The 15,808-nt window shown below is 47.6% G+C and overlaps 1 protein-coding gene across 4 annotated transcripts in view; it reads right to left on the bottom strand.

Annotated features, from left to right (window-relative positions):
- CLSTN1 (calsyntenin 1) overlaps window positions 1-15,808 on the bottom strand; it is an 81,307-nt gene that overhangs the window by 6,000 nt on the left and 59,499 nt on the right. For 2 of the 4 annotated variants that reach the window (XM_029065770.2, XM_029065771.2), the window contains 9 exons: window positions 13,653-13,901; window positions 8,329-8,450; window positions 6,844-7,006; window positions 4,837-4,893; window positions 3,607-3,764; window positions 2,646-2,794; window positions 2,073-2,299; window positions 1,085-1,255; window positions 776-921 (listed from right to left, as the gene is read on the bottom strand). In XM_029065770.2, the coding sequence (XP_028921603.1) occupies window positions 776-921; window positions 1,085-1,255; window positions 2,073-2,299; window positions 2,646-2,794; window positions 3,607-3,764; window positions 4,837-4,893; window positions 6,844-7,006; window positions 8,329-8,450; window positions 13,653-13,901 (1,442 nt within the window). The remainder of the gene's footprint in view (window positions 1-775; window positions 922-1,084; window positions 1,256-2,072; window positions 2,300-2,645; window positions 2,795-3,606; window positions 3,765-4,836; window positions 4,894-6,843; window positions 7,007-8,328; window positions 8,451-13,652; window positions 13,902-15,808) is intronic. The other 2 variants (XM_029065772.2, XM_029065773.2) reach the window with 1 other exon arrangement.

Here is a 15,808-nt window from a genome sequence, read left to right as displayed (position 1 = left end):
AAGTGGAAGCAATGGGTGTAGTCAATCCATTCAAGGAGTTGGGACAGGAATGGCAACAGGGAGATGAGACTGGAGGATACAGTGGGAACCAGAGAAAGCTATTAGAGAAGCAGCGTGGCTTAGTGGAAAGAGCCCGGGCTTTGGAGTCAGAGGTCATGGGTTGAAATCCCGGCTCTGCCACTTGTCAGCTGTGACTGTGGGCGAGTCACTTAACTTCTCGGTGCCTCAGTTACGTCATCTGTAAAATGGGGATTAACTGTGAGCCTCATGTAGGACAACCTGATTACCCTGTATCTACCCCAGCACTTAGAACAGTGCTCTGCACATAGTAAGCGCTTAACAAATACCAACATTATTATTATTTTAGTTTGGGGGTGGGAGATGTGAGCAGACAAGAAGGACCTTGGGCTCTACAATCACTTCGCCTGTGTGAGGGGAGAGGATTTCCTCTCCCTCCTTAGACTGTAAGCCCCTTGTGGGGTAGAGAATGTGTCAAACCTGATTATCTTGTATCTACCTCAGCACTTAGTAGAGTGGTTGGCACACAGTAAGCACTTAACAAGTACCATTAAAAAAACACCACCAAAAAAAAAAAACCTTCCACTTGGACACAAAGCCTGGAGAAAAGATGGCAATCTGGAGAGCAGGGCAGATATGCCCTTTGTCTTCCTTACCAATGAGCACCAGGGTAGTAGGCCAATCCAAGCCTGCCAATCAGGTCACAGTTCTCCACAGGCACTATTCCCAGCCTAGGACCCAAGGCAGGCTCACTCACCTCCACTTTAAACTCATTGCTGACATAGCGGCCGTTGAGTTCAGAGCAGACCAGCTTGAACTTCCTGTCGAAGAGGGACATGGTGTGCCAGTTTCGGTAGCGGATCAAGTGCAACACCTCCTCGTAGCTGGCCATGGTGTCCACACCTGCTCGGGGGAGGGAAAAGGTGGGCAGTGAAGAGGTATCTCTCCACCCTGCCACGACTGGGTGGCGGCTGTTGGATCCCAAGCCGTTAACACAGAGAGCCCAGCTCCCTCTCCATCCATCCTTGTCAGTCTCTGAGCTCCCCTTGCCCGGTGCTCCCCTCACCTGTGATGATCATGCCCAGGTTGGAGCTGCTCGTCTCAATGCCCTTCTGCTGCAAGCGAGTCATGTCAACCTCCAGGCTCTCCTGTTCCGGATTCAGCTCCTCACCCAGAACCGTCACCTCACAGGTGTCCAGGTTATGCATGATCTCCTCCGACACCAGCGACTCTTGAACTGAAAAATGGGAACGACAAAATGCCCAGAGCCATTACAAGTCACGAATGGCTGGCACCTGGGCTATCCTGGTGGGGCGGCCTGATCCCAGACCTAGAAGCCGAGTGCTCAAGGGGCGTTTTGAGGGAGTCCAGTCTGTAGGGCAGCCCCTTTCCCAAACCACATCAAGGCCTGCTAGCAGCCCATAGTCCAGGTCTCCTCCCCTGAAACGCAGGATGGACATCAGTCAAATTCCTAGGCGAGACTTGAGGGCCATGGAAGGACTCTTATTGGCACGACCAAGGGGACAGCAGCCTGGGAAGGGACCAGGACATGGGCATGAGCACTCGGTCTTGGGGTAAGCATAAGTGGCCTCAAGGCACGCAGGCGCTTGTGGACGAAGAGCCAGGACTCAATAGGGTCTCCAGGATCCATGTGGAGCTCCTACTGGGTTCAGCCTCAAAATGGGAGTTGAGATTTGTGGGAAACTCCTCAAATCTCTTTGCTCCTCCCAGCCCTGCTGGCATGGCAAGGGGCAGAGAGGAAGGCTGGGGAGGTGGGGAGGGGGGTGTCTCTGGAACTCTTATACTCTCCCAGGAGCTTAGGACAGCGTTCTGCACATAGTTAGTGCTCACTCAATACCACTGATGATGATGATGATGTGGATGGGCCATCTTGGTCTGCGGAGCCCCGTTCCCAGACAGAGGCCCGAGGATGCCACAACGATGCCATGGACTCAGATCCCCCACAAATCACAAGGGCCAGGCAGGTGGGCGGCAGCCATCGAGAGGCTTGGGCCCAGCTGGGCAAGTAGAAAGGGTAGAGCTCAGAGAGATACCTGTTGGATCCTCATCCCCGTCCCCCTCTGGCTCCACCTCGCGAGTGATGGTGCTGATGATCCGCAGCTCGGGGAAGAGGGAAACCCCCTCGGGGCTCTCAAACTCAGAAGCCGCCCGGGCAAAGTGGTTGATGCCGCTCAGGCTAATCTTGGGCTCCTCCGGCTGCAGAACCATGATGTAGCCGTCCACCAGAGGGGCGGAGATGCAGTCCTCCTCGTTCAAACATCTGCAGGGACCCACCGGTGCCGGGTCAGGCCGAAGTCACAGCTCAGAGCTGCTCTTCCCTGTCCCCGCAAGAATTGCTAGGACCCAGGGCCAAACTCTTCTCCGACAAAGAAGAGTCCCTGAGCCGCAACGTGGGGCTGAGAGCCCAACAGGAGTGATTTCAACCATGACCACTCGCTGCTCTCCCATCACTACTTGGGAGAGCCACTCTCTCTCACAAAATGTGACCCTAGGAGTCCTCAGGCAGAAACTGTCTCAAAGCTCCAGCTCCCCCCACCCTCTTCTCTCACACACACGCGCATCACTCGACGACGTCAGCCGTTGGCCCCCAAAAGACTAGGACGTACTTGATCGTGCTGGTGATTTTGAGCCTTCGGATGCCGGGCGTGGGGAACTGACGGGAGTTCAGGTAGGAAATGTGCTGCATGGCCTTGTCGAACCGTTCGATGTCATCTCCCTCCAAGGTCAACACTGACTGGCCGGGGTTTGCTTGGATCTGAAATCATTCCAAGATGACAGGCAGGATGAGCGGTGATCTAAACAGCAAGACCTTCCAGCAGACAGCAAGAAGTCGGCAGTGCTTATGGCGACGGGATCAGGGACCCTGGAAATCCTTGGCACCTTATACTCAAACTGGGCCCAGGACCCCAATGATTGTTTTAAAATCAATCATTTTAAAACACTTTACTACCTTAAAATTTGGCACCAAAGGAAAAGAAAGGTAAATAGGCGAGCCTGGAGAGGAAGATAACAGCTCATCCAGGCCTTGCTCTTCTTCCACAATGTGGTCCAGATCAGCCTTTTTACCCTCGCTGGGGCCCCTCCCTGAGGCTGACCATGGATCTGAGGGGGAATGCTGCCTTATAGCAGTGTGGCCTAATGGAAAAAGCCCAGGCCTGGGTGTTGGAGGACCTGGCTTCTAATCCTGGCTTCACCACTTGCCCCTCTTCTAGACTGTAAACTCGTTGTGGGCAGGAAATGAGTCTATTCATTGTTGTATTGTACTTTCCCAGGTGCTTAGTATAGTGCACTACACACAGTAAGCGCTCAACAAATACGACTGAATGAATGAATAAATGCTGTGTGACCTTGTGCAAGTTACATCTCTGGGCCTCATTTCCCTCACCTGCAAAATGGGGATTCAATAGCTGTTCATCCCTCTTACTTAGACTGTGAGCCCCTTGTGGGACTTGATGACCTTGTATCCTCGCCAGCGCTCAGTATGGTGCTTGCTGCAAAGTAAGCACTTAACAAATACCACAATTCCTCTTCTACTCATTATTATTTCTGCCCTGAGGCCGGCTCTACCTTCAAGCCTTTGCCAATGCCATCAGCAGGCTGCAGGTCCAGCCCCTCTTTGCAGGTGTAGAGGCAGTCGATCACGTTCTTGTTCTCCAGTTTCCCAGAGCGGACCATTAAGCCAGCTAGGTTGCCTCGGAAGAACTGGGCCATTCGCAGCTCCCCACCTTTTGAGAAGGTAAAAAAGCAAAAAACGTTACATTCCCCCCAGCCGGTCCCTGTTCCCCCTCAGCGGGGAGGTTACAAGTGCCGACTGCATTACTGGCTGACATGCGAGTTAGTTCAGCCCCATTCTTGGGCGAGCCTTGCAATCGGGGTAAGTGCGATGAAGAAATGAAACCGTTCAGGATCATGCATATGACTCGGAGAAGGGAGAGGAGGCGTGGCCATCTCAAATCGCAAAGCTGGGCCTGATGGTCTCAGAGCCTCTGCCTCTCCCACAGGAGAGCCCCCCGTGAAAGGCTTGGCTGTATGGGAAGTAGGGGCAGTGGGGGCTGTTGGGCCATTTCTTCTCATATTCATCTCACTGAAATTCTTTGCAGGAAAATCAAACTATTTTTCAACTCAGAAAATAGAATCCCTTCAGAGAAAGGGAAAGCACCAAAGGAGTCAAATCTTTTCCTTCAAGGATTAACAGCCAGGTTCCTTCCACAGGCCCCAGTTTGCTAAATTATCCCAGGGTAGGGGGGGACTTGGGTGTCAAAGCAACCCCCAAAATCAGTGGAGTTCAAATGGAGCCTTTGGCAATAAATACAGACTATTTGATGGCTGTTTCACTGCAAAAACTAACAGTCTCGAACTTTTGCCAGGAGGGATAACCAGCAGCCACAATGGAGACCGTGCCTACAGGCTAGGCTTGGTATTTCCCTGACCTGCGGGGCAGAGGGACCTGCCTTTCGGTGCCACATGCAATGGTACTTGAATAGAATTTGATGGAATAAAACAAAATGCCATTAGTGCTTTGCGTTAATAAAGCAGTTGATACCATTTCACTGCAATCACATTGGAGTCAGACTCTTTTGTGAATGTGTTCCTGGGGCTATGTGGAAAAATAAAAAATCCAGAGGAGGCCTGAGAGGGGTTGGCGATGGCAGGGGGAGCATGATTCAGAGAGAACAGCCCAGAAGCAGCCGAGATGGGTGCCTGAGACCAAAATGCAACGTTTGCATTTCATGCGGAGAGTGGAATGAATCAATGTCCGGGCTTGAGAGGGAAAGAGGGAAAAGAAACTCCAGCAACCTGCATAGGTCACAGTCACAGTCTCAGTCTCATTGTCATTTTCACTTCCTGTATATTCTGTAGAAAAGCAAGACAAAGACAATGGAGAAGGACTAAGTGGTTAGGGTCTTCACAGTTTACCCTGAGAGGTCTGGTGGCTCTATGCCTGAATCTCAGCAACCCGTGGAGATTTTCTGCTTCCTTTCATCTAAGCGGCATCTTCTCCAGGCCCCACCATCGCCTACCCTCCGGGAACGTCCAGCTGTGAGGTGGGCTCCGCAAGCAGGATGGCACCTCCTACATCCACAGTTATTTCCCCCGGTGGTGCTGTTGGGCCTTGGGTTTCTTCCCACTCCCTGATGGGAAGGCTCAATGCAAACAACCCTCAAAAGGGTTGAGCTCTCAATAAGCTGAGCTGCCTGGCCACGGCACCTTCTGGGTCTGAGTGGGAAAACCCAGCATGGGAGCATTGTTCATCCCACCACCCACCCCTCAGTCCTTATGGACATCTATAATTTACTGTCCATCTCTCCTTCTAGTCTGTTTGAGGGAAGGGATTATATCTAACTTCTTTACTATAATAATAATTCTGGCATTTGTTAAGAGCTTCCTATGTATGTGCCAAGCACCATACTAAGGGCTGGGGTGGATACAAGCAAATTGGGTTGGACACAGTCCCTGTCCTATGTGGGGCTCACAGTCTCAGTCCCCATTTTATAAATGAGATAACTGAGGCATAGAAAAGTGTAATGACTTGCCCAAGGTCACACAGCAGACAAGTGGCACAGCCGGCATTCAAACCCATGACTTTCTGACTTCCAGGCCCATGCTCTATCCACTATGCCATGCTGCCTCTGTACTCTCCCAAGTATTTGGTACGGTGCTTTGCACCCAGTAAGGCTCAATAAATACTACTGAAAGAGACAAACACTACTTTGGATTTGTATGGTGTCTTTCTCCCTGAGAGCGTGAGCACTCTGACAGATCACTGCAGTTACCCACATCACATTTAGCAGAAAAGCAAGAGCACACAAGATTATTCTCATTTTACAGAGGGAGGAACAGCGGCAGAGAGAGTTGTTGACCTATTCAAGGGCACACAGCACGTCTGATTTGAAACCAGATCTCTGTGACACCTCCTTTAAGGGTCGATCCACCAGGTTACAATGGCAACTGAAGAGCTGGGAAACCACCCATCTGCTAACTATTGATTTTCTATTTCTCTGGGACCCGGGAGGGAACAGAAAGGTGGAAGAAGAAAACCGTTCTCATTTTCAGCTCGATGCTGATGTTCTGCTCTCCCTACTGCAAGTGGCACCGCTATACTCGGGAAGTCCTGGCTAGGCAAACCCCAGAAATTACCCTGCCTTATCTGAAGGCTTACTTAGCCTCAGAAAGGGGATGGAGTGGGTCAGGGTGGGGGGGGGTGCATCAAAATGTATCGGGTCTCTGGAAGATAGCAAATCTGAGGAGCAGCTGAAAGGTGAAGCCCCATGACCTCTGGAAATCCACCTCTATCCACATCTTGATCCAAGCTGCCCCAACCCCCAACCTTCCCCAGGGATGCGTCACCAGCACCAACACTGTGAATCAGCATCTTGCAGTAAAGAATCACTGCTTGGTTTCACTAGCTTGATTTAGTGGTATTATTTCTGCCCCTCCCCAGGACGGGACAATCTCCACGATCTCCTAGAGAGAATAGGACAGTTGCTATAAATGAACCAAACTTTCCTATAGAATTGAGTCCTCCTCAGGGCTTGCTCTTAGGCTCTCATCTCTAATTTAACCCCATATTTCCTCAGAACAGAGATACTACAAAAACAAAAAAGGCCACTCCTAAATAAAATCTTATGAAGAATCTACAGAAGAGCCACAGCGTGGGGGTAGTTGTACATCAGAAAGAGCTTCTTTTTTAACCAGAGGAAGCCATAAAGAAATGGGAGACAGCTAAAGAGACTATTATGGATCCTGATGACGCAAGCACCGCTATGTGTTTCATTGTCAAGATCCAGGAGTCAATTACTTTACCTTGCCAACAGGCTCCGACCACCAGCTGAGTTTCTACCTTGGACGGGTGGAGGGGGTAGTCCTCGGTCACCGGGAAGGGATCATAGGAAACCCCATCCACAAACAGGGTCACGCTTGGAAACTCCACGTTGAGAACATAGTGGTGCCACTCTTTATCACACACCTGGGAAGGGGAGAGGGAGGCGTTACGATTGTGAGGTGCAAGGATTCAAACCAGAGAATACACTGATGGAGAAAACACAATCTACTGATTCATCAAAACAGCTCTGAAGACACCCATCAATGCACAACAGTCTTTCAAAGAGATAAAAAGCTGCTAAATGCCGTAATTGAATTTTCCTCTCAAGGGAGAAGCAGCATTGCCTGGTGGGTAGAAAGGGGGCCTGGGAGTCTGAAGAATCTGGGTTCTAATCCCAGCTCTGCCACTTGTCTGCTGTGTCAAGTCACTTCACTTCTCTGTGCCTCAGTTCCCTCATCTGTAAAATGGGGATTAAGACTGTGAGCCCCATGTGAGAAATGGAGTGTGTCCAAATTGATTAGCTTGTATCTACCTCAGTGCCTGGCACATAGTAAGTACTTAAATACCATTGAAAACAAACACACACACACAATGTACATTAAAGTGTGTTTTAGAGCATAGATCTTGATGTTTCCATATGAACATTTCACCCCTGATTCTAACACTTGGTTTGCCTCTTTGGGGTGCAATGGTCACTTCTTCCCTAATCACCAGGGGCTGCCACAGGGAAATTCAGAAGCTCTGGAGGCTGGGGAGGGCCCAGTCACACACTAATAGGACAGCTTGATCCTTTAGATCAAGACTGGAGTGCTCAACTTCTCTTCTAAGAAACTGGCATGCATATGGAAATACGTTTCTTGCATTTGTGCTGTTTCAGCTGCAATGATTTCAAAAATATGAAGTCACCCTGACCTCACTGGCAATTTCATCCAACACAAAATCCATAACCTAGAAGCAGCAGGCCCCAGAAACCCAGCAATAAAGACTCATTTTAAACCATGAGAAAAATGGCTTTTGGGTGTTTGAATAATATAAATCCAGTGATTTGAGTAATAAATGGCAATCCCTTTCCTTTGAGAGAAACACAATAGTTCCTGCCCTCATGTTTCTCTTCCTGGCTAATTCTTCCAATTCGGGTCATGGATTTAGCCTGCCAGACGGTCATAAATGTCATAGTTACCCATGGCACACTCATTCCCTCACAACCGGACTGGGCAAGGAACACCATCAGGCAATCACATAAGGCAAGACAACTTGATTCAAAGGCAAAGAGCTATTAAGATGTGAATTTACCTTCCTTTGATATGCTCTTACCCTGAACACCCAGCTCACACATACATGATCACAACACACAACTAAATATTCACAGAGAACATCTGTAAAACTGCAGACACAAAGCTCGTAGGGGTTTGTTTGATCCGTTCAATCCCTTTGCGAAATTACATGTCCTTCCCAAGCCCATTCACCTGGTTCAGTTTCCAGTGAAATTCGGCAGGTTTATAGTTCTTTTCCTCTGAGGGATCTTGACGTAAGAGGAAGACGAGGTGGCAGTTGTGTACATAGAGAGAATAATGGTGGCGGTTCATATCTGCAGAGAAAGTGTGGGATGGTAAATTGGCCAACTTGATATTCAAAGTAGAACAGGACACTTGGCCTGGCAAACTACTGATTTCCCAGGCAATTTTATAGGCACAGGGACCACTCTCTCCGTCTATCTGTATCCCTCAGGGATCGAGCCTAACCCCTGCCTCTGTAGGCTCTCCCAGTGCTTAGTCCAGTGCTTGGCACAAAGCACTTAACAAATACTTTTACAACTACCACTGGCAGGCGGGAGTGGATTCTGGCAAAACATGGTGTATCTGTGAACTTACTGTGAGCAGGGAATATCTGTTGTACTGTATGTATTGTACTCTCCTGAGCGGTTAGTACAGTGCTCTGCACACAGTAAGCGCTCAATAAATATGACTGATGGTGTGTAGAAGTAATCACATACATTTTATTTTCATGATGTGGCATGGCCTCAGGGATAGAGCATGGGCCTACGAATCAGGGAGACCTGGGTTCTAATTCTGGCTCCGCCACTTGTCTGTTTTGTGACCTAAGGCAAGTCACTTCACTTCCAGGCCTCAGTTACTTTTTTTTTCATGGTATGTATTAAGTGCTTACTATGTCCCAGGCACTGTTCTAAGTGCTAGGGTAGATACAGGGTAATCAGGTTGGCCACAGTCCTGTCCCACATGGGGCTCACAGTCTTAATCCCCATTTTACAGAAGAGGTACCCGAGGCCCAGAGAAGCGAAATGGGAACTAAGACTGTGAGCCCCACACTAAGACTGTGTTCAACCTGATAAGCCTGTATCTACCCCAGTGCTTAGTACAGTGCTTGGCACATAGTAAAAAGCTTAACAAACACCATTAAAAAAAATGGGAGCACAGTGTCCCCGGTGTCAGCCAAGGAGCAATTCAGGGGTTTGCCATCATGGGGCACTGAGATCCATTTCAATGCTAACTCAAGGTATCTGAGCATATACTCAATGGGGGACACCGGGAATTCAGAGAGGGAGAGCACTGTTAACCTAGAATAACCACCTATATGCCCACCTCCCCTCACCGGAACACAGGCCAATCAGCTCACGAATACTGGAAGTCAGCTCTGGTCTTGACAACACCAGAGGCAGAAATAAAACAGAAAGCTAAAACCTAAAAGACATTCTCACATGGCAAAAGTTCAACTCCATTCTTACATCTTAGGAAGTACATTTGGGGAAATGAAATTCCATCAAGCTGCTCAGAAACGTATCTCCCCAGAAAAACAGCAGCCTCAGTGTAACAAACCCAGAAGTATACTCAAAGAAGCAGTGTGGTCTTACGGAAGAGTCAGAGGACCTATGTTCTAATCCTGGCTTCACCATTTGCCTGTTGAGTGACCTAGGGGAAGTTACTTAATTTTTCTGTGCCTTCGTTTCTTCATCTGTAAAATGGGGATGACATATCTGTTCTCCCTCCCCACTCAGACTGTGAGTCCTATTTGGAACAATCAATACATCAGTCGCCCTTAGAGGGCACTTAATGTGTACAGAACAGTGTACTTAGTGTCTGGGAGAATACAATATAACAGATTTCATAGACATATTCCCAGACCACAAACAGGGACTCTGTCCAACTTGATTATAGCTACCCCATTGCTTAGCATACGGGAAGCAATGTATCTCCCCAGAAAAACAGCAGCATCAATGTAACGAACCCAGAAGTATACTCAAAGAAGCACTGTGGTCTTTTGGAAGAGTCAGAGGACCTATGTTCTAATCCTGGCTCCACCATTTGACTGTTGAATGGGAAGCTTCACACACATCATTTAAAAAAAACCCAAAAAAACACAAGAGACCTTTTTATCAACATGGAGAACGTTAACACTACTTAGTAGGTCTGGTCACATGTGTTAAGGGCATATCCTGAGCACATACTGTGGACAGAGGACTCTAATAAGCACTTGGGAGAGCACACTACAATAGAGTTGGTAGACTCCTCTCTGACTACAAGGATCTTACAGTCTAGAGGGGGAGACAGTAAAATGAATTATGGATATGTTCATATATGCTGTGGGGCTGAGGGTGGGGTAAATATCAAATGTTTAAGGGGAAGAGATCCAACTACAGAGATGATGCAGAAGGAAGAGGGAGTAAGGAAATTAGGGCTTAGTTGGGAAGGCTTCATGGAGGAGATGAGATTTAATAAGGCTTTGAAGGTGGGAAGAGTGGTGGTCTGTCGAAGATCAAATGGGTTCCAGGCCAGAGGAAGGGCATGGGCAAGCGGTCAGCAGTGAGCTAGAGGAGACCAAGGTACAGTGAGTAGGTTAGCATTAGAGGAGGGGAACGTATGGGGGGTTGTAACAGGAATCACTAAGGTAAAGTAGGAGGGGGCAAACTGGCTGAGTTAAAGTCAGAGACCCTGGGTTCTATTCCCAGCTCCGACACTTGGGCAAGCCACTTTACTTCTCTGTAACCTGTTACCTCATCTGTAAAACAGGAATTAAGACTGTGAACCCCATGTGGGACACAGACTCTGTCCAACCTGACTGGCTTTTATCTATCCCAGCTCTTAGTACATTGCCCGGCACATAGCAAGAGCTTAAAAAAATACCATTAAAAGAGGGCTTTAAAACCTATGGTAAGGAGTTTCAAATCTGATGCGGAGGTGGATGGGTAGCCACTGGAGGTTCTTGAGGAGTAGGGAGACATGGACTGAACCCATTACTTAGAAAAATGATCCAAGCAGCAGGGTGAAGTAAAGACTGGAGTGGGGAGAGATAGAAGGCAGGGAGGCGAGTGAGGAGGGTTATATGTAGTCAAAGTGGGATATACATGCTTGGACATTGGTGCTGTTGCAGTTTGGATGGAGAGCAAAGGGTGGATTTTAGCACTGTTGTGAAGGCAGAACCAACAGGATCTGGTGATTGACTGAATAAGCAAGATGAGTCCAGTATGATGCTAAGGTTTTGGACTCGTGAGACAGGAAGGATAGTGGAATTGTCAACAGTAATAAGAGAGAAAGCGGGAGGACAGAGTTTGGGTGGGAAGATGAGGAGTTCTCTTTTGGACATGTTAAATTTGAGATGTCAGCAGGACATCTAAGTAGAGATGTCCTGAAGGCAGGAAGAGATGCGAGACTGCAGAAAGGGAGATAGGTGTCGGGGCTGGAGAGGTAGATTTGGGAATCATCCAAGTAGAGATGAGAGTTGAAGCCATGGGAGCAAATGAGTTCTCCAAGGGAGTGGGTGTAGTTGGAGAATACAAGGGAGGCAGAACTGAGCCTTGAGAGACTCTCACAGTTAAGATGTGGGAGCAGGAGGAGCCTGTGAAAGAGAGATAAGAGGAGAGTCAAGAGAGGGCAGTGTCGGTGAAGCCAAGGTTAGAGATGCAAGGCCTAGTGGATAGAGCACAGGCCTGAGTGTCAGATGGACCCGCATCTCCTAACCCTGCTCCTCCACTTGTCTGCTGTGGCACCTAGGGCAAGTCACTTCACTTCACTACGCCTCAGTTACCACATCTGTAAAACAGAGATTAGGACTGTGAGTCCCATGTTGGACAGGGACTCTGTCCAACCAAATTTGCTTGTATCCATCCCAGCACTTAGTATGGAGGATGGCACATAGTAAGCGCTTAACAAATACCACAGTTATTTTTATTATTAGATAATGATAATTGCCATCCAGGGCCTCATTCAGTACTCAGGCCAAAAGTGGGTCTGTTCCCCTTTAAAACAGAGCCCAAAATGCTGCCATTTCTATACCAACACAATTTCTTCTTGGATCTAAACACTGCTGGTTTTTAATTAGAGAGTTGATCCTATTCTGGGACAGAAGAGTTCATGGACCTAAAAAGATTTTCAGTATCTTTGATAAGGAATAGGCACTTTTTGCTCCCTCTGATCAAAAGCAGTATTCAGTTTCTGCTGAAATTGTTAATCTTGTTGCATAAAGATCCAAGTGCATAGGCGATGCGGAAGGGAGAGGGTAGTAGGAGAAATTATTTTAGATTATTTATTTATACTAATGTCTGTCTCCCCCTCTAGACTGTAAGTTTGTCTTGGGAAGGGAATGTGTATACCAACTCTGTTATACTGTACTCTCCCAAGCACTCAGTATAGTGCTCTGCACACAGTTAATGTCCAATAAATACCACTGATGATATTGAGGTGAAGACAGTTGAGGAAAGGGTGTCAACGATTAAGTGTGGGATTTGGTTTGCATTTGGGACTTGATGTTCTGTGAGGAACCTAATAGCCTATTATTCAAAATGCCCTGTCCTTCTTCACTCCATACCTTCAAGACCTTTTCCTTTTCTCATCATGTTGACTCTGTTGCTTGCTGTTTGCAAAGCACTGCTCTAGACTGAGTCCCACAGGGGCCAGGGCCTGTGTCTGATCTGTTAGCTTAGCAAAGCACTTGGCACATAGCAAACATTTAATATGTAGCACAACAAAACAACTGGCTACAAAGGCAAAAATGACTGCAGTCCATTAGGCCTCAAATGTGGGAACTGAATTGTCAGATATCCGCGGCTTCTTCATTCCTCAATCGTTCCTCAATTATCTAGGACCCATTGGCAATGCAACCACAGAAGGAAATTATTTTCTCCTGAAAGAAACCTAAGCTCTGTTTGATGTAATTTTTTTAAATACAGCCAAGATTCCTATTGTTAAACCCATGCCATATAGTGCCAAGCCGGGGGCGGGGGTCATCTAGAATGACAAGTGCTCTCAAATAGCCTAATTTAACCAACAGATTGGGCAACCCCATCAACTGCCGGGCAAACTCCAACTATAAATGTGAAAACTGAGTTGGGTTTTCAGACTCTATTGTTCCCAACCTCTAGTAGCAAGGGAAGCAGTTCTAAGTGGCACTCAGGAAGATTGGGGAATTCGCTATTTGGGGGCTATAATTTCAGCAACTGCAAAGAAACAATGGGCTTCTGACTTGTTTCAATTTTGCTGCATTAATTCCTCTTCTTAAAACACGGTCTTTCGGCCACATCTGGACGTGGCTTCTCCCTTACAACCAAATGTTTGGTCATCAGCTGCAGAAACTTGCCATGTCGGGGGCCATACACTTTGTACACCATCCCACATCAAATTCTCCCCTCCATTTCGAAAGAAGGAAACAAACTCTGACTCAAACTTCAGTCCTAAATGCAGGAAAGCACACCGTTCCTATCTTAATGACTTTCAGTATCGTCAGCCTTAACGGAGTGAAGAACAGATTTTGGGACAGCGAGAGAGAAGTGTTCTTCCACCTGTCTTGTCAGAATTGCAGAGGATGGTCTCCTTTTCCTTGGCCCCTGGCCCATGCCTCATCCACACCGAAATCATGAAAGGCTCTTTCATATTGACCGTGACGACTCCATCTGGGATCTTCACAGCTTGAGTGCCATTAAACTCGAAGACTTGGTCACTGTCATGGCCATTATCAGTTGGGAGGCCAATGGTCCAATTCAAAGTGTTACTTGGGGGAGGAAGTAGTTCGGCAGTACCAGGAGACGCTCCTGGAGGATGGAAAAGGGAAAAAAAAAGGACAAAAAATACTTAAATGTGGAAACCTGGAATTCTGTCCCAGCACCTAATACGGCATTTGGCCCACAGTAAGCATTTAAACACCACTATTATTATCACCAACAGTTAGAATCTGTTCTAACTCCCAGTGATCACCTAAACCTTGGTTTTCTAGTAGGACCTACCCCTAACTATTCCAAATAAACACAAAAACCAATCCTGTATAAATAGCCAGAGAAACCCAGGATAGCTTCAAAAGAGTGTAGCAAGCTATATTGTTAGTTCCCAGCACTCCAAAGCAATGTGCCCTACTGGAAAGAGCATGGGCCTGGGAATCAGAAGCCCTGGGTTCTAATTCCAGCTCCACCACATACCTGCTCCGTGACCTCGGGCAAGTCACTTTACTTCTCTGTGCCAGAGTTCCCTCATCTGCAAACTGGGGGTTCAATAGCTGTTCTCCCTCCTACTTAGACTTGCAAGCCCCATGTGGGACCTGATGATCTTCTATCTCACCCCAGTGCTTAGTACAGTGCTTGACACACAGTAAGCACTGAAATACCACAATCATTATTATCACAGCAACCCAAAGGCCATTTAAATTTATTTACACCCATTGATAGCATATACACACACAGAGAGGCATTCATTCTCTCTCTCATTAATTCTGATTCCACAAGTGGAAAATACTGCCATGTCTGACTCCCACGTTGGTGTCTAAGCTCATGTGTAGGAATAAGTCTCTAGCTTCTGTTGTACCTTCTCAAATGCTTAGTTTAGTGCACTGCACCCAAAGGGGGTTAAATAAAAACCATTCCTCCTCCTCTTCCTACCGCTACTACTGTGTTCTAGGGGATAAGGTGCCTTAGTTTAGGGTAAGGAGTTTGTTTGATGCAGAAATAGATGGGCAACCACTAGAGGTTCTTGAGGAGTGGGGACACATGGACTGAATTTTTTTAGTACAATGATCCATTTTTCCACTCCACCTTTCACCCAAGTAAAGGGCCTAGCTCCATCCTCTTCTGGTTGGTTCCAAGCAACTTCTGGAAACCTACTCTATCATTTTTTAGCTCCTGAAGCACAAATGCTCATTTGTGGATGAGGAGGCCTAGGTGTGTCCCTATTCCCCAGCAGCAGAGGATAGATTTTGACTCATCAAACTGCAATCAAAATGATAATTATAGCTCTTTTTAAGCGCTTACTACAGGCCAAGGACTGTTCTAAGTGCTGAGGATGAAACAAAATAAGAGTCCACTGGCATGGCTCAGTGGAAGGAGCCCGGGCTTGGGAGTCAGAGGTCATGGGTTCTAATCCCGGCTCTACCACTCGTCAGCTGTGTGACTGTGGGCAAGTCACTTCACTTCTCTGGGCCTCAGTTACCTCATCTGTAAAATGGGGATTAATTGTGAGCCTCACATGGGACAACCTGATGACCCTGTAGCTCCCCCAGCGCTTAGAACAGTGCTCTGCACATAGTAAGCGCTTAACAAATATCAACATTATTATTATTATTATTCCTGATGGAGAAAGCTTATTGGAGCGACAAACTGAACTTGGGCTACCTGTGGTTTTATAGTTCCCTTGCAGACACACTAATAAGCTACTGTGAGGTAGTGTCCACCCTTATCATTTCTAAACAACTCTTCCACCACTTCCCTATCCCATCTGCCCCCACCTGCCAGCGACATTCCTGGGGACCTCAGAGGCAAAACACCTTCAACCTGACGGAGCGTCACCTGGAAGTAACTAACCTGCCTCAAAGCACACCCGTGTACGTATCCTCTTGGCTATTTTGTGAGGGCAACTACTATTTCAGAAACTCGCCTTTAGAGCCTTCACCATTAAAGCAGATTGCAACCCAGGAAGGTGTATAAAGTGGGGGCAGGAGGAAAGTGGGGCATGG

Source organism: Ornithorhynchus anatinus, chromosome 5 (assembly GCF_004115215.2).
Source record: "Ornithorhynchus anatinus isolate Pmale09 chromosome 5, mOrnAna1.pri.v4, whole genome shotgun sequence".
In the NCBI taxonomy this organism is placed as follows: domain Eukaryota; kingdom Metazoa; phylum Chordata; class Mammalia; order Monotremata; family Ornithorhynchidae; genus Ornithorhynchus; species Ornithorhynchus anatinus.
Note: the sequence above shows the minus strand (reverse complement) of the source record. Positions and strands in the feature narration are given on the sequence as shown.